Raw genomic sequence first — 20,445 nt, 5'->3', positions numbered from 1 at the left:
GCTTCAATGTACTGTAAGACCTTTTTAGGCCTTAATTTGTGAAATCCCTCGATCTGCTTTTCAGAAGCATGGGGAACATGTTAACTCCAAATGTAATCAGGTGAACAACTGGTCAAAGACTAGGACCCTGTGATGTTACAAATTGGCCAAATAGAATATGAGCTGATTTTGCAGCTTGGTTTTAAAATAGCTGATTTTTGGACTGAAAAGGAAGTTAGGAGGTCTGCAACATATCAATTAAACAAAACTGTTTTATTGCATTCCTTATTTAAATTACACCAGTTAAGTGAAGAGTACAAAACACAAAATTTAAGATGTTTTACACAGTGTCTATATAAAAATACACATTTTTCTATTTAAGAGGCTGAACTCTGACACATTATCAAATCATTGATGCAGATGTTGATACGTTATCCATACATTTTCAGCATGGGGCATCAAACAGCTCAGAGCAACTACACGCCACCAACAAACATAATTTTCACCAACATTATTCATCCTAAGTACATGTCCGTAGTGCAGTTTTGAGTGGCTGTTAACGGGCCATGAGTCTGTTTCTGCTGCTCTGATCCACCAGTCGGTGATACTCCGCTAGCTTATCTTTCAGATTCTTGTACATCTGTAGACAGAAGCCAGAGAACATCACAAAACCATACATGCGAAATGTCATCCTTCTTTTAATTTTCAAAGTAGGCAATTAAGAAATCAGACTTTTATTGAATATATTAGACTTATGTGTTGTTGAATTCCCAGTTTTGTTTAAAAAAGAAAAAAAATCTAATTTAGTTTTTTTTGTACTGGCAGTCTCATATCAATAAATCGTTTCTGGAATGTCTTTATTGTATAGAATCCCATAGAAGCTATTGAAATCCACATAAATCTGTTGGGCTGTGCCCATTTATTGTATTTTCAAAACTAGAAGTCCTGATTGTTTTAGTGCTGTAGTTTAAGCCCTGATTGCCTTGAATGTTTTTCAGTGCCTTTCCCAACAAGTTTTTTTAAGTCTGGTAATTTTTTTCACAATAAAATTATTCAGAGCTGCAATCTGCTCTATAAATTAGGTTAAGCGTAGCTCATAATTCAGTTCATTTAAATTACAACAGGATCTTTTTTTTTTTACTTTTGTGTCAGCTGCACCGTTATAGATTCTCTGGACAAACAGAGTCATTTCCCATCAGAGTCCAGGCTTCAAACTCATGCTGAAGTCATTTAGTTCCAGGTTCTCCAAAGATTTACAGTGCATGTGGAGAGAAGCGTGATGCTTGACAAACTGCACTTCAGACTCTTATTCTGAGATTCATCGTTAGAAGTTAAGAGTGATTTATTAAGGATTAAAAATGAATCTCAAATGAATTTCATGCAATTAACAATTTACATCTTAACAGTTTCACTAATCAGACATGCTTTTATTCATCTGCAAATGATGAAGTGCTTTGCGTCTCATTCATTTATTAAATAAAACTCTTCAAATGTAATCCAGACGGTCTCCCTACATCACAGTCCTGTACATGGATGGGTGAACATTTTTCACCCATTTTATCAAATATTAGCCGATCACATTCATCATTAGCAGTGCGATATTCATGCAGTAATCATGAAATAAAGGTCTCAGGCATCATGACAAATGTAAGTGAAAAATGCTTCACCTTTTCATTGATCTGACTTTCACTGAGGTTTCGTAAGAGCTGATCGATCGATGTATAAGGCAGCCATACCAGGGATGCTGTAGCAGAGAGTGGCCGCTGTCAGGAAATCAAAAGACAATAATAAATACACTGCACTAAATCTTAAGCACATGAGATGTTTGACAAGTTTGCAAACATTCCTTTGCAAAGAGTGTAATAATCCAGTAAGATTAGATGTCTATATCAAGCATACATTAAAAACTTGTGAAATGCAATCCTCAGTTTGTTTCAGTTTTTTTTAATGCAGGTTTTTAATCAATCTATTTCTGTATTTGAAAGGTTAATGAGATGCCTAAAATATGAGGCTCTATAGGACTGGATTGTGAAACCCTGCTTAAATGAATATTAAACATACAAATTACATATACATTTATATTTCATAATAAATAGGCACACAGTTTTGAACAGTACTAAACTAAAGACTAAGGCTATGATAACAAATATAGTGACTGTAGGGAACTGTGGACAAGCAGGGTTGTTGTTTGTTTTTTTACAGTTTAAATGTCCATAGAAAAGCACCATTCACTGCTTTAAAGAAAATCAGCAGAAAGTGGATTGCTATCAAATAGCACACCTAGGTTCCTGACTGATGACGAAGAATTGACAGAGCAGCCATCAAGTGTTAGACAGTGTTCTAGGTTTATTTTTGGTCCAATTTTTTTTTCAGAATTTAGCAGTAGGAAATTGCATAGTTTGGTATAAAAAACTGGATGTCTAGCAATTTTCATTAGTTTTGCAAATTGGTATGTTTCATCTGAAAAATTATATAGAGCTGAGTATCATCAGCATAACAGTGAAAGCTAACAACATGTTTCCTGATGATTTCTCCCAAGGGTAACATTTAAAGCTTGAAAAGCAGCGGTCCTAGTACTGAGCCTTGTGGTACTCCATACTACACTTGTGCGGTATGATACCTCATCTTTCATTGCTACAAATTGAGTCAAAGTAAATTAATATAGTCACAAACTGCAAATGCACTTTGTAAAATTTTAATAGCAAATGTATATTCATTATTTGCAATCTTAGCAAATAACAGCCTTAATGTCTACTGCAGACCATAAAGTTTTCATTGACTTGAATAAGTATTTGATTTTTATTATAGTATAAAATTATAGTAGTCAGAACTACATACCTCTATACCAAAATACTGATGTCCCTTTCCAAGCAGAGCATCCACATACTCCAGCACGAGCTCAGCTGCGGACTCCAGTTGATCATAGTTCAGATAGAGACGCAAAAGCGATGCAGCATCAATTTCCTGAAAGAGAAACACAATCATCCTTTATGTGTTATACAAACTGAGAACAGGGACAGTGTGGAAATCATGTCTGTAAATATACAAAAGGTAAAGAAAGCAATGTAAGCTTTGCTTTACATTTTTTACTATGCAAACGAGCAATAAACTCTTTTTCATTAGTGAATATTTAAAAATCTATTAAGAACATATCTGCCTTATATTTAAATTTAAATTTTGAGAAGCACAACAGCAGCAAATCTGTTCCAAGTAAATTTGAAAGGACACTGAATTGCTGTGATCATTTTACAATAAAGTGACTACAATCTTTGGTAGTTTTCTATAAAATTACCCAGATCATTAAGGCATTGATGATGTTGTATATACAGTTGCACTGGTCGTGGACAACAAAGAGCCTTGTATAAAGTTGTGAACCAAGCGAACAAAATCAATTTAAGGGGTCATGAACAGCATTTCCTTTTGATTTTGTGTTTGCTGAGCTGCACAACATGTTAGGCTTTTTACAATCAAAACCCATTGAGGTGAGAAATGAAAAGCCAGTTCTACCCTGATTTTAGCTCTGATTTAAACACTCCGTTTACAGGGTCATGCATCTGTTACGACTTACATCACTAGGGCCCTATGAAATCCTTTTTATATTTTCCCAAATTTCATTGTTTTTTTTTCCAAATTCCGTTTTTACTATTTAAATTTTTCTGGACTCCTTTTTAATGGTTAAATTAGGGCGTTCACACTTGGTGTCTTTTTTAACAAGAAAAATAAAAAGCTGGCAGCGTTTTGGTTACAAATAGCAGCCGAAGGCGTATTTTGTTGCTATAACAACAGCTGCAACAGTAGCCTAGCACTGTGTGCTGCAGAAATGTTGAGAAAGAGTGAAAGGTTGGCTCTTGTGTTGTCTTTTGAAGTTAACGGGGAGGGTAATGTCAGTTCACAACGATGTTTGTGGGTGCGCGACACTATACAGGGAAGGAAACAGTGTGGTACTTACAACAATTTAGTACAGGAACAACGGTTGGACGATGCACGGTTTATGGCATATTTTAGACTAGATTTATGCAAATATCACACAACTCCTTGTGCTCCGAAACTAATACGATCTATCTACCAGCCATCTTCTCCTTTTTTCTTGTTGTTTTTGTTATGGAAACGACTCGCCACTCGCTTGTCATTGGTCAGCTGTTAAAAAGGCGCTTGACGTAGGCCGGTTTTTTTTCCAGAAAAGTTAAACTTTTTTCAACTTGAAAAGATGCTCTGAGCTGCAGAAAAAGACGCCGGCGGTGGCGTTTTAAAAAGCGCTCAGGACTTTTTTGAAAACATGGTTTACTTAAAAAGACGCCAAGTGTGAACATAGACATGCTTTTTGATTAATAAAATTTAAGGCTAATGAATTAAAATCATGAAACTTTTACAATCAATTTATTATAAGTTTAACAAAAATTACGTTTAGGGCCAAAATAAATGTTTTATTTCTTCTCACCTTATGGTTTATTGTTACCAAATTATGTGTTTTAGCATGTCTAGTTACTTGAATGCATAAAAACAACTTATTTATTTATTAACCTTTTTTTTGCCCCCTCAGAAATTCTGTGTTGTGTATTTATATTTTTCTGGTTATCAAATGAAAGCATTAAACATTAAATTAATTTATCTTTTAATTAATGAAAATTAAACGAATTAAATTTTCTGGCAAATGAAAGGAGATTTATCTACAATTAAAATTAAAACATGGAAGAAATATTGTGCGATTATTCCTTAAAAATAAAGTTTTACAGGTTTTTTTTTACGGTAGTAGTATGTATATTCTACTAAATAAAAGTAATATATTTGAATGTTTATTTTGACGGGTTGCCATGAATAGGCCTACCTTTAAATTTCTCAAATCAAAGGGTAAAATGCCCAGGAACTCTGAGAGCATCTCTGGAGATGTTCATGTATTTATGTCCTCATTTAGAGAGACAACAAACACAGAAATTGGCACGAGCGTCACGTGCTTCAGTATGTGTGTAGTAAACGAAACAGCGTGTCTGCGTCATTCATTCACACAGGGACATGCACGACATGCGGCTTAATATTTACAGATACTAGTCCATATTGCGATTTGTTTTAAGAATATTGACCTACTTTTGAATAATTAATCCAAACTTTGAATTTACAGTTTAACGCGGAATGTCACAGAATTTGTCAGTTTTTATAACTTGATTCTGTGATTCCTTCTGCGTTTTCTACATTGCGAAAATCACAGGGCCCTACATAACTTCACTAACGCAAGATGAAGTAGTAGGCACTGATCTTTGTGCAGGCAGTCTCATGTAATTATCTCTACTACGTAATAAAAAAGTACAAAACAAGCTTCATTTAAAAAACCGAAATAAATGCTGTTTTTGGACAAGTATGTTTTAAGGAAATAATCATTTTTCAATTCATGACCCCAGCCTATTAGATGTAATGCTGAGAAAAAAAAAAAAAAAACATCCACCTTGTAGGAATTGAGCAGCCAATCAGGCACTGGCACCCCATGTGACAGCAGCTTGTTGATGACACAGCGATGATATTGAGCATTCTGTGAGGGATATTTCTCCAAATAATGAGCTAACAGCCGCCAAGCTTCATCTGTCGCGCTGTGTGGAGAGAAATTCAGTTTAGGAAAACACAGAGCAGTGTTCGTTGTAATGAATATTTTAGTATTTGAACAGACCTGGACTCTTTAGTAGTAATAATAGTTGGCAACTGATTAGCTGCAAGCCAGTTCCACACCTCCGACTGGTCCTGATCTCCTTTATACTGCAGTTTTATACACCTACACACGCAGAAATACATGCCGTGCAGAAGTCAGAACAAAAATCAGCCAGCTGATTTTGACTGGGCAGACACAGGAGCGATCAACTTACTTGAAGGTCAGTCCTTCAAAGACTGGTGTGAGGGACAAGTTAAAGGTCTGACATAGTGTCAGGGCTGTGTCAAAAAGTCCTGTTTGCACCAGCAGAGCCACCATCTCTTGTGAAGATGCACCTCCTGTAAGAGAAATAACACCAGGATCAAGTTAACCTTTTAACACTAAAACCATCGCAGGGTAAAATTTACCCATGGCTGTTTTTCAACTGTACATAACAGATTTTCAACAAAATATCCAAGTCATAAATATCCTAATCAAGTACTCCCTAAAGGTTGGTGTACAGACGTAACAACTCTGAAGAAGACGTGTTCTCCTAATTTAGAGGCGCTCTTCATAAACTGTTAACCGTTCTACTCGCCGCTGGAGATTTCCTCTTTCATTCTCATGAATGTGTACGTGCCCCCGGACGCGTGCGTGAGTGCCGCGATGCAACAACTGATGATAACTGACAGATATTTGTTCAGCCAGTTATCAATCATTCTTTGAGATTTTAACAAAGCAAATCTCTCCCGTGAACTAACAAGATACAGCACGTTACATGTCCCACCAGGGACAATAATATATTGGATCACTGTTACACAACAGTAAAAGATATATATCACTCTATCCCACGAGCAGCTTTGAGAGAGCTTTCAGCCAACGATCCGGCATCAGTATGGACTGGTCTGAGGAACATCAAGTACAAGACACCACCCACACAGTCTGTGGAGAATCAACAACTGGCTGACGATCTGAATGTGTTTTACTGCCGATTTGAAAAGGCCAGACTGACACCCAGCACCCGCTCTGATCTGCACTCCACACATTCGCCTACCCCCCCTGCAACCTCCCTCCCTCCCCCTTAAAGTCTGCATAAAGGATGTGAACCGGGTCTTCAGAAAACAGAAATCTAGGAAAGCTTCAGGACCAGACGGTATTTCACCTGCCCGTCTAAAAGTCTGTGCTGACCAACTGGCCCCCATCTTCACACAGATCTTCAACAGATCTCTGGAGCTGTGCGAAGTTCCCTGCTGCTTCAAATGCTCCACCATCATTCCAGTCCCCAAAAAGCCCAAAATAACTGGCCTTAACAACGATAGACCTGTCGCTCTCACGTCTGTGGTCATGAAGTCATTTGAGCGACTGGTCCTGGCCTACCTGAAGGACATTACTGGACCCTTACTGGATCCTCTTCAGTTTGCCTACAGAGCAAACAGGTCTGTGGATGACGTTGTCAATATGGGTCTGCATCACATCCTGTAACACCTTGACAAACCTGGGAATTACACAAGGATCTTATTTGTGGACTTCAGCTCGGTCTTCAACACCATCATGCCTGACCTTCTCTCAGAAAAACTCACACAGCTCTCTGTGCCCACCTCCATCTGTCAGTGGATCACCAGTTTCCTGACAGACAGGCAGCAGCTAGTGAGGCTGGGAAAATACACATCCAAGACTCTCACCATCAGCGCCCCTCAGGGATGTGTTCTCTCCCCACTGCTCTTCTCCCTCTACACAAATGACTGCACATCTAAAGAGCCCTCTGTCAAGTTCCTGAAGTTTGTGGACAACACTACAGTCATCTGCCTCATCAAGGATGGAGACGAGTCTGCTTACAAGCAGGAAGATGAGCAGCTGGCTGTCTGGTGCAGTCACAACAACTTGGAGCTCAACATGCTCAAAACTGTGGAGATGATAGTGGACTTCAGGAGAAACCCCCCTGCTATCCCCCCACTCACCATCATGGACAGCACTGTGGCTGCAGTAGAGACATTCAGGTTCCTGGGCACCACCATCTCCCAGGACCTGAAGTGGGACATTCACATTGACTGTATTGTGAAAAAGGCCCAGCAGAGACTGTATTCCTCCGCCAGCTAAGGAAGTTCAACCTGCCACAAGAGCTGCTGAAACGGTTCTACTCTGCCATCATCGAGTCTGTCCTGTGTTCATCTATAACTGTTTGGTTTGGTTTGGCTCAGCTACCAAAACAGACATCAGAAGACTACACGGACAGTCAGAACCGCTGAAAGGATTATCGGTGCCCCTCTACCCAACCTCCAAGATCTTTATATCTCCAGAGTGAGGAAAAGGGCTAAGAAAGTCACTCTGGACCCCTCACACCCAGATCACTCCCTCTTTGAACTGCTGCCCTCTGGCCGGCGCTACAGATCACTGAGCAGCAAAACAGCCAGACACAAACAGTGTTTTTCCTCAGGCCATATCCCACCTGAACAACACATAACACACCCCAGTACTGTACATCTGTAAATAACTCAAACCTTCATCTGTAAATTGGACACATGCACATTCACAGTTCTGTCTATCCTGTACATTTTTATTACGGTTTTTATAATTTATAATTTATTGTCTATTCTCTTCATTATTAGTGTTTTATTACCTTAATTGTGTGTTGTCTGCACTATGTTTGTACTTCTGTACTGGAAGCTCCTAACACCAAGACAAATTCCTTGTGTGTGTAAACACACTTGGCAATAAAGCTCTTTCTGATTCTGAAAATAACCCCTTGTGATTCTTACAATTAATTGGGAGAATTTGCTTCTCATTCCTCCATGAAGCATTCCTTGAACTGCGAGATATTGAATTTAGATGTGTAGATAGAAAAGTAGATGTGTGTTTGTGTGTGAGAAGAGAGGAGAGAGAATGGCATCAGGATATGTACAAGGTTGTTGAAAAAATTAAAAACAGCAGCAGCTCAAGTTAACCTGTTTCACCCTGTAAATCAATACACAAAAACATGACGTTCAGTTTCTGAGATTATTCATAGCTCAAGAAAGCTTAACTAAAAAAAGTGCATTAGAAAAATTCAACTGTACATAATTTAAAATTGGATAAAAGCATCTTCCAAAAGAAAGCATGTAACCCCTCATGTCATTACCTGCAATGGCAGCTGAGGGGGGATCCTGCTGAGCCAATGTCAGTCTACTCCGAGCAAGAACATACTCTTTCTCCAAGTCTTTCAGCTCAAGAATGTCTATCTGTTGACTTACTGTGATCACATGACAAACAAATTTGAAACGTGCAGTATTTAAAAACAACACAACACTAGATTTTGCTGATATTTATACCTATCAAAATTGCACTGATTTTCAGATTAATAGGCCAATAGTTTTAAAAATCTACATCGCCATTCAAAAGTTTGGGATCAGTAAGATTTGTAATGTTTTTAAAGATTCTTGTGCTTAAGGCTGCATTTGTTTGATCAAAAATACAGAAAGAAACAGTAATATTGTGAAATATTATTACAATTTAAAATAACAGTTTTATATTTTAATATACTCTGAAATATAATTTATTCCTGTGATCAAAGCCGAATATTCAGCATCATCAGTCTTCAGTGTCACATGATCCTTCAGATATCATTCTAAAATGCTGATTATAATTATTATTATCATCAATGGAAACAGTGATATTTTTCATTATTCTTTGATTAATAAAAAGTTCAGAACAGCATTTATTCAAAACAGAAATCCTTTGTAACAATATACACTACTGTTCAAAAGTCTGGGATCAGTACATTTTTCTTTCTTTCTTGAAAGAAATGAATATTTTTATTCAGCAAGGATGTGTTAAAGTGACAAAAAATGATAGTAAAGATTTATATTGTTAGAAAAAAAATATTTCAAATAAATGCTGCTCTTTTTAAGTTTTTATTTATCAAAGCATCCTGAAAAAAGCCTCATAGCTTCTAAAAATATATTAAGCAGCACAACTGTTTCCAACACTGATAATAATGGAGTATCAAATCAGCATATTAGGAAGATTTCTGAAGGATCATGTGACTGGAGTAATGATGATCAGCTTTGATCACAGGAACAAATTACATTTTAAAGAATATTAAAACAGAAAAACGTTATTTTAAATTGTTACAATATTGCTGTTTTTTTCTGTATTTGTGATTAAACAAATGCAGCCTTGATGAGCAGAAGAAACTTCTTTAAAAACATTAAAGATCTTACTGATCCCCAAACTTTTGAACAGCAGTGTACATATTTGAATGAAAACTGTAAAACATACAATATTCATTCAGCATTTGCGCTGGCTGATTCAGTTCATGATTCATTAAAATGCATCATTAAATCATTCAAAATGATCAAATCGGAGATTGTCTTTTGGATCGACTGATTACAAGAACCAGATTTATACAACAATGATCATCATCCTATGTTTTGCATGCAGCCAGCAAACAACACAATAGCAAAAGATATGTGATAACCACGCATTAGATTTTAATTCTCTTCAATGATTGTTTGAAACAAGACTAAGGCATTAACTAGGCTAACTATTATTTTTAACATTTTGATAACTAAAATGTTAAGTGGGGGACATGTAGTAAAATGTTTAATAGACAATTGAGTGTTCAGGTTCTTCACCTGTCAATAAAAATACTGAATTCTGAATGATCAATATGACTACTAGCATACAGAAATAGATCATATTTAAGTATTAAAGTGGGGAAAATAGTTTTTGGGAGTAATTACCTGGATTTGCAGCAAATTCTCCATCATAGTTCCTTTTCGGTGATGTGCCTGGTCGCTCATACTGGTCAAAAGTCAAGTCATGATATATATTAAAATACATTATAATATGTGTTACAAAATTTATGTTACAGATGTATACACACAGAGTACTGTGCAAAATTTTTAGATGCTTCATAAAACTTGTGCACAAAACTCATACAACGTACTGATTAGATTTACTGTAGGTTAAAGTAGTTAATTGATAAAATCTACTCATGGCATTATTTTTGAAAACACCCTTAGTTTACAGACACATGCCTTCTGCATTGTGTATACAAGTCTTGGACACTTGAAACAACAATTGTGGTGATTCTAACAGGACGCTCTGTAATGTTAGTTCTAAGAAAAGCTCTAGCATTATTTGTTTAACAGATACCAGTTGGTTTTTCTTTTGATATTTTTGTATCCACTGCAATGAAATTCAGACATCTTTATGTGTGACTCACTAAAACTCACCTATACACGCATATATGTAGGTCTACATGTATTTATTTTCATTCTTACTGATCTATTCTCTGACTGAGCACTCCATATAAGGAATTAAAAATGTTTCAGATGCTTACCGCTGCTCCAGATGAGGGCTGCACAATCCAGGCGTAGTCCGGATGAACGAGACGCAGGCAGTTGAGGGCAGCTAAATAACAGTTGACCTGCTTCTGGAGACCGCGCAGAGTTCGCACCTCACGGCCCAGACGCATACCGTACTCAAACATCACTGTCCCGGCTTAAACACACAAACATATCACTGTTGTCTTAATGGCCAAATCCTGCCTGAATATAACAATTACTTTTATTGCTCATTTGAACAATAAATCAATAATAACTATAAAACTGCAAGAGGGTTTTATTTTTGATTTTTTAAATTCAATAATTAATCCTTTCCCACAAAAATTGTAATGCTGACCCATCAGTTTTACCTTTCCTATAGTTGTGACGATTGATATGAAAAGCATACAGGAGCTCATAGTAGTTGTGAGTCATGAGGTCCACAGCTCTCGCGCGAGACTCAATAATGCTGACCACCTGAAGAACACAAAACACAATAGCTTGCTAAAATACAATTAAGAATTGACACCACGGCTAAACATTAACAAAGGCCTACGGAGAGTGATGTTCTAGCCATATTTGATGACGTATCGCTTTTATGACATGCAAACAGGCGGGCTAATCAGGCAGCGATGCAGGACCGGAGGTCGGGGCTAATCAGGCAGCGATGCAGGACCGGAGGTCGGGGCTAATCAGGCAGCGATGCAGGACCGGAGGTCGGGGCTAAACAGGCAGCGATGCAGGACCGGAGGTCGGGGCTAAACAGGCAGCGATGCAGGACCGGAGGTCGGGGCTAAACAGGCAGCGATGCAGGATCGGAGGTCGGGGCTAAACGGGCAGCGATGCAGGACCGGAGGTCGGGGCTAAACAGGCAGCGATGCAGGACCGGAGGTCGGGGCTAAACAGGCAGCGATGCAGGACCGGAGGTCGGGGCTAAACAGGCAGTGTTGTGGAAGCAGGTGTTGATCATTTTCTGTGGAGGCTTATCCACACTATTACATAAGAGTAGAACATTCCAGAAGCTGTCGTCTGGCAGACTGCCTTCAATATAAGCTCTTTTTAGACTAACAAGAAAGTTTTCAGCTCTGAAATTTAAAATATTTTAATTTAGTTTTTATAGTACAATGACCTCTTATATGGCAAAAGATCAAGGGAATTTTGGTTTTGTGTGCTGTGTTTAGGGCTGTCACGATAACTACTTTTTGTTGTGCGATATATTGCACCAAAATTAATTGCGATAAACGATATTATTGTCATTTTAAGACAATTTTATTTCACTAATTATATAATTACAGTATGACAATATAATAGCATAATAATGCAAGTACACTCTTTCAAAGAACAAAGAACATTTTATTCTTAAGAATATTTAGACATTGGAATCGGAATGTGAAAAAAAAATGCGCTAAATAAATAAAACAAATACCGGCTCATTCACGTTAATTGGCTCTCCTCTCTCATTCGGCTTAAAGCCAAAATGTTCCCACACCGGAGCTGAAGATTGCGGCTTTGAAACCAAGTCCATTGGGACTTGTTCTTCCTAACTGGCTGTAGTTGTCACGAAACATTTTATAACGCAGTGGGTTCATGCCTTCTCTTCACCTGTCGCTGTCCGCTCTGTGCGTGTGTGTGAGGGAGACGCTGCCTAAGCCCCGCCTCCGCCACAGAGAGCAGACGAGATGACAGAGGCAGTGCGCTCGACTAAAATGTTGGTGATATTCATTTTTATGTAAAAAAATTAATATAATCATTATTTGAAATTATAAAAATGATCAGTCGCTATATCGCAGCACCAAAAATGATTGCGCTCATTTCCATACATCATGCGATAAGTCGATATATCGACTATCGCGACAGGCCTACCTGTGTTCAAGTCCTCCTGGGACTTTTGTACTTATGAGTTGACAAATCGTAATTACGACGTCAGGTGCGTTCAAGTCACTTTGGTCGGAACAAGATGGTGATTTAACTTTTCTACATAAAATTCAAAGATTTTTTTTAACTATATCTACAAAATTATGAATAAAGAATGCGCATCGTGTTTTTGCTTTTTTCTGGTTTTATTCAATTTATGAAGGTGATGCAAACTGAATCATTAGCCTATATATTCTATGATAATTACACAATATAATATTTTGTATATGTAACTTACTGTATATAGTTTTATTATAGGAAAAAAAAAATTTATTAATTAAATTTACCATCAATACAAACGCTGTACATCTAGTCTTTGGCTGCATCCATTGCATCCGACATGTTTTTTTTCCACTGACACGCCCCCAACTCGGAAACTCAGGGCTTGTAGAAAATTGAGTTTCCCACTCGTAATAACGACTTTGTGGTGGCTTTCATGTGCATTCAACTCGTAAATCCGATCTCTCCGGCATGGTTTGAAAGCACCAGTAGTTCATGACCCTTTAAACGTGTCATAAAGGTAAGTAGGGATGTGCCCGAATAGCGAATCCGTATTCGGAAAGGCACGGAAAACGAATAATGCGTTCTACGGAGCCACAAAAGGGACATGGCTAGCCGCTTTGCAGATCCTGATCTTGTGAAATGTGTCGTAAGTAGTGCCGCTCCGTAGTACATGGCTGTGTGTGATCGCGCATTTCAAAAGTGAAACTAAAAAGCAAACGCGCATTCATAAGTGATTTCAATGTCCCGCGTATTAATACAATATATTGAACATATATAGAACAATATATTGTTCTCGTATATCTCGTATTTATTCCCTTTACGGTTGCCGTAGTACACATCATCACCTTTCCGAATACCGTATTCAGATTCGGGCACATCCCTAAAGGTAAGGTTATGTAGCTGGCTATAAATTGTCTCTAAACTGTAAGAATGACATGTGAAAAGTGCATTATGAATTCAACAAGTAGAATTCAAGCACTTTTAAGCAGTGGCAGCCAGGGGAAGCTAATAATTATCAATTTACATAATCAATATTGAAATGTGTCACTTTTAGAAACCACCTCACAGTGGTGACAATTTAATTCCAAGGGAATATAACAAGAGTATAGTGTACATTATTAAAGAAAATTAAAAAATGAAACAAATTTACACTCTGCAATTCTGGATAGCGGAAGAACAGGATGCTGGAGAAGCAAGTTTAACAATCATTTCAAGAATAAAGATTAAAAAAATGAAACCGTGACCAGTGGCGGTTCTACATTGAATTACTCCCCGGGCGAGACCCCCTCTGAGCGCCCATCCCCCCCATCCGAGAAATTTTTTTTTAGGTTTTTTGGCTAAAACATTTTGCACAAACAGTTTTACTATAACAATATAAGTGTAAGACAAGCTTATATTTCTCAATTGCACAAATCCTTCAACATGAAAAACACAATTCTGCACAAAACAGTATAAGTTATCAGAACTTAAATAAATATACTCTATATACATAATAAACACTGTGTTTATTTGGCACTCGACAATCAACAGATTTCCCATCCCCCAACACTGTCACTCACGACCAGAAGTCAAGACTAAACCACAAAGTGAAAATAGCAGTATTCTTTAGTGATATGTTATCTACACAGTGCAGATAGCTTTAGATTCTATTTATTCTATGTTAAAATAAAATAAAAACATTATTAGAGAAAAACATTACTTATTGCAAAAATAGTGGTAATTATCTGCACTTCTGCATTGTAATACAGTATAAAATAGTATGCAATAACTTATTGAGTGTAATTTTTTAATTTTATTTCTAATTATTAAATGGATGCCACCTTATTGGGACAAAAGCCCTCTCTACACCTACCCTAACCCTACCCGATACTTTGTTCAACTTTTTGATTATTTCCTTCATTTTTATTAAAAAATAAATGCTTTTCTGATGTGATGTGATTTGAAATTTAAAAAGCGAGAAAAAAAGTTCGCCAAAAGGCAGATTCGAACCCTGGTCGATCGTGTCAAAAGAAGTGTATTGCAAACTTTACCATCTGCACCACTGAATCTGACAACTAGTAACCGTCTTTTGCATATTTGACTATCCCAATCATACATTTGTGGGTGGAGTTAATGTAAATAGCCTCTGCCAGCAACATAGCTATTTGCACTTAAATAGACACTCCGATTTTTTTTTTTTTTTATATTCCCAACAATTAAACAGTTGCCCACATAAAAAAAAAAGCACCCTCAGCACCCCCACTTCCCGCGCCCCTGGGTGTGACTGACTTTAGCCCACTTGTCCCACTAATTTGAGAGAGGTGAACTGTCCCCAGCGGCCGCACCCCCCTCCCCTTTCCACTTCTCACACAGCTTCTGTGCTCGGTACCTTCTCAACAAGCAGGGGCGCCAATTTGCCAATTCCCCCCACAGTTATATGATAGATAATATGATAGATAATAGAAAACCGCTTAGCGGCGCAGATGATTTTTTTTTTTCTCCAAGTGCTTGTGCCGCCCCCCACGTGTCATGAAAAAATGCCGCCCCGGGCGGCTGCCCCGTTCGCCCATGCCTAAAACCGCCACTGACCGTGACATCATTTGCGGTTATTTGTATGTTCACATTATCAGAGGTCAACAGCAGAGACTTTGGTCACACTTTCCAATTACGGTCCAATTCTCGCCATTAACAAACCTCAATAAACTTCTAATTTGCTGCACATTAATAGTTAGTAATGTAGTTGTTAAGTTCATGTATTGGGTAGGATTAGGCATGTAGAATATAATATGGTCACGCAGAATCTGTGCTTTAAAGCACTAATAAACAGCCAATACGTTAATAATAGGCATGCTAATAAGCAATGAGTTAATCGTCAGAATTGGTCCCTATTCTAAAGTTACAGAGGCTTTGATAAATCTAATGAGATTAAACCCATAAAAGTATGTTTCAACAATGGAAATAATAATAAATGCCTGTAAGACTCATGTATGAGAGAGTATTCTGACCTACCTCATCATGTAAATTAACAAACGAGTACTGGACGAGATCCCTGAGTTGAGCGCGCTCGCACAGAACCACCACCAGCTGTCGGAGACAGTCCAGCTGCCTGCAACCACAGACAACACCGAGGTCACGTATTTCACTTTAAACTGTGGAGAAGGAAATGATGTCAGTGTACAGTACCTGCTAGAATCAGGGTTCTGCGTCAGGGCCTCGTATGCCTGACTGTTGTGTCCAAGATCCAGATGATGCTTGAATATACGAGTCCACAGAGCAGCCTACAATACAGGTGTCACATTCTTATTAAAGGGGTCATGTGATACAATTTCAAGTTTTCCTTTGTCTTTGGAGTGTTACAAGCTGTTTGTGCATACATAAGATCCATAAAGTTGCAAAGACTAAAGTCTCAAACCCAAAGAGATATTCTTTATAAAAGTTGAGACTCCTTCCCTCATTCAAACACGCCTCCACATGTCTACGTCACTGTGTGGGAAGATTGGCATAACACCGCCCAAATGTTTACTCAAAGAAAGAAGGCATAACTTATTTTCGTATTGTTGTCATGGAGACGCTGTGTGTTTCTAAATATGGTAAGGGGCGTAACATTTCCGTCACACGCTTGAGGAATTCAGCCAATCACAACACACTGGATAGCTGGCCAAGAGCACACCGCGCTTTTCATAACGATGAGCTTTGTAAAAATCGACATGTTTCAGAAAGGCGGGGCAGAGAGGAGCAACAATGTGTTTTTTAAACCTTAAACCGCGTAAAAACATGGCATGACACCAAATACACAAAACAATGTTATTTTTAGCATTGTATGACCCCTTTAATGAACAGAGATAGACATTCTCAAAATTATGTTTGAAATATCCCACAATATATGGATAGCTAAAATTCTCGTTATGTATATTTTTAGAAATAAATATTTTAACAGAATGTAGGTTTAAGTGAATAAATCTAAAAGGAAAATGGTGTATTTAGCTGCTGTGACCGGTAAATGGTTTTGTAAGTGCTTCCACTAGTTCATTTTGAAAGGCTCTATATACTGTGACAAAATCTCTCACTATATTAAATCATGGGGATATGTATGGGTGTCCATGTATCTACCAGCTATCATAATTACTGAGATATTCTTTAAACTTGGCTTACCGTATAAGGTGTTTTTGGCTTGGAATTAATGAACTCTACCAGAGGTTGACAAAAAAAATATGAAAATGTTATAAATATTCCACATTTCTGCCAAATTGCCATAGGCAACATAGTTACTGTTATTAGTATATAAAGGTGATTTTTTTGAGAATTGAAAAGCCTTCTAATTCGTTGTATGGCATAAGATATTTTTCTTGTTTTCCTTGTCTGTGTTATGAATTTCTGGGCTCTTTCATTTTAAACTAGTTTAATGGACTTTATTTCTTCTTCTTTAAAGCCATTCTTTCTTCTTTAAAACTATATATGCATCTAATTTGATAAAAATTTTTTTTACCCACATTCACATTCGGAGGGGAAAAGGTAGCTATGTATTCAGACAAAAAAAATAACAGGAACACACAATTTAATTACTGTAATGAATTAATCGTTCTCAAAACAAACAATGTTGTTACCCGGCTTCTCTCATCATTGGCAGCTTCAGATATGGCCAACGTTGCCAAATTAATCACAAGCTCTGGCAAACCAATATCCTCCAATAACCGCAAAACCTGAACAAATAAACGATTAGAACCATTACATCCCCATGTAGATACTGAACCATTATTTTAACATGGTCTGTCCTTCTAACAGACGCAAACCTTGTTGTAATAAAGTAATCGTGGGGCAGTTGTGGCGGCAGTCTCTTCGTCTGAACCTGTGAGTTTCATTAAAAACTCTTCTTTATCCACCTCAGCAGCTGCTTCCTGGAAACACTGCAATGCCTAAAAACCACAAAACACACATTCACACACGGCCAACAAACTTTGCAAATAGGCATGATTTCACAACACTTTTCTGCTTTTGAACAATTTTGTGAACAATCCTTTTGTTCTGCAATGCACATAATATGAAGAGAAAAAAAACACTTATTACAGTAGTCCTGTCTAAAAGTTTAAAGAGCCAAACGGCCTTTTTGTTTGCACAATAGCACAATAGTTGAACCAGCCAAACAATTATTTATTTTGCATGTTTTCAGTTTCAGAAGAACAATTCAACACTGACGCCTGCATTCAGAATGTTATTGAACTTCATTTAAAAACTAAATTAATTAAAATTAAAAAATAAAACGTAATAAATAATGAAGTGATACAATGTTGTATTGCAAAAAATGAGTACACCCTCATGAAAGTTACAAAATAAAAAAGTTTTGGTGTAAGTTAAAGGCAATTTTGGATCTACAGGTGAATATACTGAATCAATACATTTAAAGAAAAGTAATTTCTTGACAATTAAAAGTGTAACATAGCCCATTGAATAAGACTTCATGCTGACAACAATTGAACCACTTGGGAGAGAAACACAAAAGAGCACAAAAGAGGACGATGGTCCAAGAGGAATACCAAATCATGGATATAAATGTGAAAATATAGCAAATGTAACACGGAAATTCAAAAACAATGGACTTACAATGGTACATTATAAATTAAAGGTTAAAAGTAACTGATTTGATATCAAAAATAAACTGTTCATAAGGCATGAAGTTTTTTCATAAGAACGATTTAATGATATAACTGTTTCTATCTGTTTTTCTGATATATAAACATTTAAACAGTGGCTTTCATGATGGATTTATTCAAGCAAACATTTAGTATAAAAAACAGCATCAGTAGTATAGTACATATATTTAGCAAAATTATCCTCAAGTTAATGTTTTTCTAGCTTAACTATCAAGCTAAGCTCATTGAACTGCTTTTCTAAGATAAATGTAACATTGTTTACAAGCTGTTTTATTGATCTCTTTCTGAGGTTGAAACACGTACCGATTGATTATGAGACAATGCAGTTTGTTAAGTTGTACTGTATCTTTCCACATACCTTCTGAGGTTCATTCATGTTTATTTTGTGCTTTAACTAGTAGTAATGAGGACAAGATGATGCACATGGCACTTGAACTGAGGCGGCTACAGCAGGTCAAACATGATGTTCTTACCTTTTGGCCCTCACCGCAGGCCAGATAGCACTGACCCAAAACAAAACGATAGGATCCCACATTCACCTGGCACCAGGGCCCAACTAACCGAACATGTTCCTGCAGAGAGGCAAGACACAGTGACAAAAAGGTTAAAAATTCCTTTTAGGCATTAACTAGAAGTATATTATTTATAATTTTTATTTTGTGTAGGGTAACTGCAAGCTAAATATTCAACTCAAGCTGAGAACTTTGTTCACCTATTTTTTATTATTATTATTAGTAGTAGTAGTAAATCAAGACTGAACTCTTAACTTCATATTGACCCCATCTGTACAGTCATATGTTAAATCAAACTACACTGAATCAGCTGTGTACTGTATGTGCATGCAGTATCATATTTAATGCACCCTTGACAATGGAAGTCCAATACTGACAGGAACTGAGCAAAAGTTGGACAGCAGTAAAAATATTCAAACTTACAGTGAGGAAAATAAGTATTTGAACACCCTGCTATTTTGCAAGTTCTCCCACTTAGAAATCATGGAGGGGTCTGAAATTGTCATCATAGGTGCATGTCCACTGTGAGAGACATAATCTAAAAAAAAAATCCAGAAATCACAATGTATGATTTTTTAACTATTTATTTGTATGATACAGCTGCAAATAAGTATTTGAACACCTGAGAAAATCAATGTTAATATTTGGTACAGTAGCCTTTGTTTGCAATTACAGAGGTCAAACGTTTCCTGTAGTTTTTCACCAGGTTTGCACACACTGCAGGAGGGATTTTGGCCCACTCCTCCACACAGATCTTCTCTAGATCAGTCAGGTTTCTGGCCTGTCGCTGAGAAACACGGAGTTTGAGCTCCTCCAAAGATTCTCTATTGGGTTTAGGTCTGGAGACTGGCTCGCCACGCCAGAACCTTGATATGCTTCTTACAGAGCCACTCCTTGGTTATCCTGGCTGTGTGCTTCGGGTCATTGTCATGTTGGAAGACCCAGCCTCGACCCATCTTCAATGCTCTAACTGAGGGAAGGAGGTTGTTCCCCAAAATCTCCTTAATACAGTGCAGTCGCCCTGTCCCATGTGCAGAAAAACACCCCAAAGATGATGCTACCACCCCATGCTTCACAGTAGGGATGGTGTTCTTGGGATGGTACTCATCATTCTTCTTCCTCCAAACACGTTTAGTGGAATTATGACCAAAAGTTCTATTTTGGTCTCATCTGACCACATGACTTTCTCCCATGACTCCTCTGGATCATCCAAATGGTCATTGGCAAACTTAAGTCGGCCCTGGACATGTGCTGGTTTAAGCAGGGAACCTTCCGTGCCATGCATGATTTCAAACCATGACGCCTTAGTGTATTACCAACAGTAACCTTGGAAACGGTGGTCCCAGCTCTTTTCAGGTCATTGACCAGCTCCTCCTGTAGTTCTGGGCTGATTTCTCACCTTTCTTAGGATCATTGAGACCCCACGAGGTGAGATCTTGCATGGAGCCCCAGTCCGAGGGAGATTGACAGTCATGTTTAGCTTCTTCCATTTT

General features: G+C 37.6%; 1 protein-coding gene across 1 annotated transcript in view; it reads right to left on the bottom strand.

The window, feature by feature from the left end:
- Positions 1-233: 233 nt before the first annotated feature.
- Positions 234-20,445, bottom strand: part of nup160 (nucleoporin 160) — a 49,524-nt gene continuing 29,312 nt past the window's right edge. The window contains exons 22-36 of the mRNA XM_058766819.1: positions 18,914-19,012; positions 17,583-17,705; positions 17,397-17,492; positions 15,976-16,070; positions 15,802-15,898; positions 11,268-11,373; positions 10,914-11,074; positions 10,312-10,372; positions 8,709-8,819; positions 5,829-5,952; positions 5,636-5,737; positions 5,417-5,558; positions 2,818-2,943; positions 1,647-1,742; positions 234-619 (exon numbers count right to left, since the gene is read on the bottom strand). Coding sequence (XP_058622802.1) covers positions 536-619; positions 1,647-1,742; positions 2,818-2,943; positions 5,417-5,558; positions 5,636-5,737; positions 5,829-5,952; positions 8,709-8,819; positions 10,312-10,372; positions 10,914-11,074; positions 11,268-11,373; positions 15,802-15,898; positions 15,976-16,070; positions 17,397-17,492; positions 17,583-17,705; positions 18,914-19,012 — 1,623 coding nt within the window. The 3' untranslated portion in view covers positions 234-535. The remainder of the gene's footprint in view (positions 620-1,646; positions 1,743-2,817; positions 2,944-5,416; positions 5,559-5,635; positions 5,738-5,828; positions 5,953-8,708; positions 8,820-10,311; positions 10,373-10,913; positions 11,075-11,267; positions 11,374-15,801; positions 15,899-15,975; positions 16,071-17,396; positions 17,493-17,582; positions 17,706-18,913; positions 19,013-20,445) is intronic.

The sequence above is a fragment of the Onychostoma macrolepis genome, chromosome 25 (genome assembly GCF_012432095.1).
Source record: "Onychostoma macrolepis isolate SWU-2019 chromosome 25, ASM1243209v1, whole genome shotgun sequence".
NCBI classification, from domain to species: Eukaryota; Metazoa; Chordata; class Actinopteri; order Cypriniformes; family Cyprinidae; genus Onychostoma; species Onychostoma macrolepis.
The sequence above is the reverse complement of the archived record's forward strand: the minus strand, read 5'-3'. Positions and strand labels throughout refer to the sequence as shown.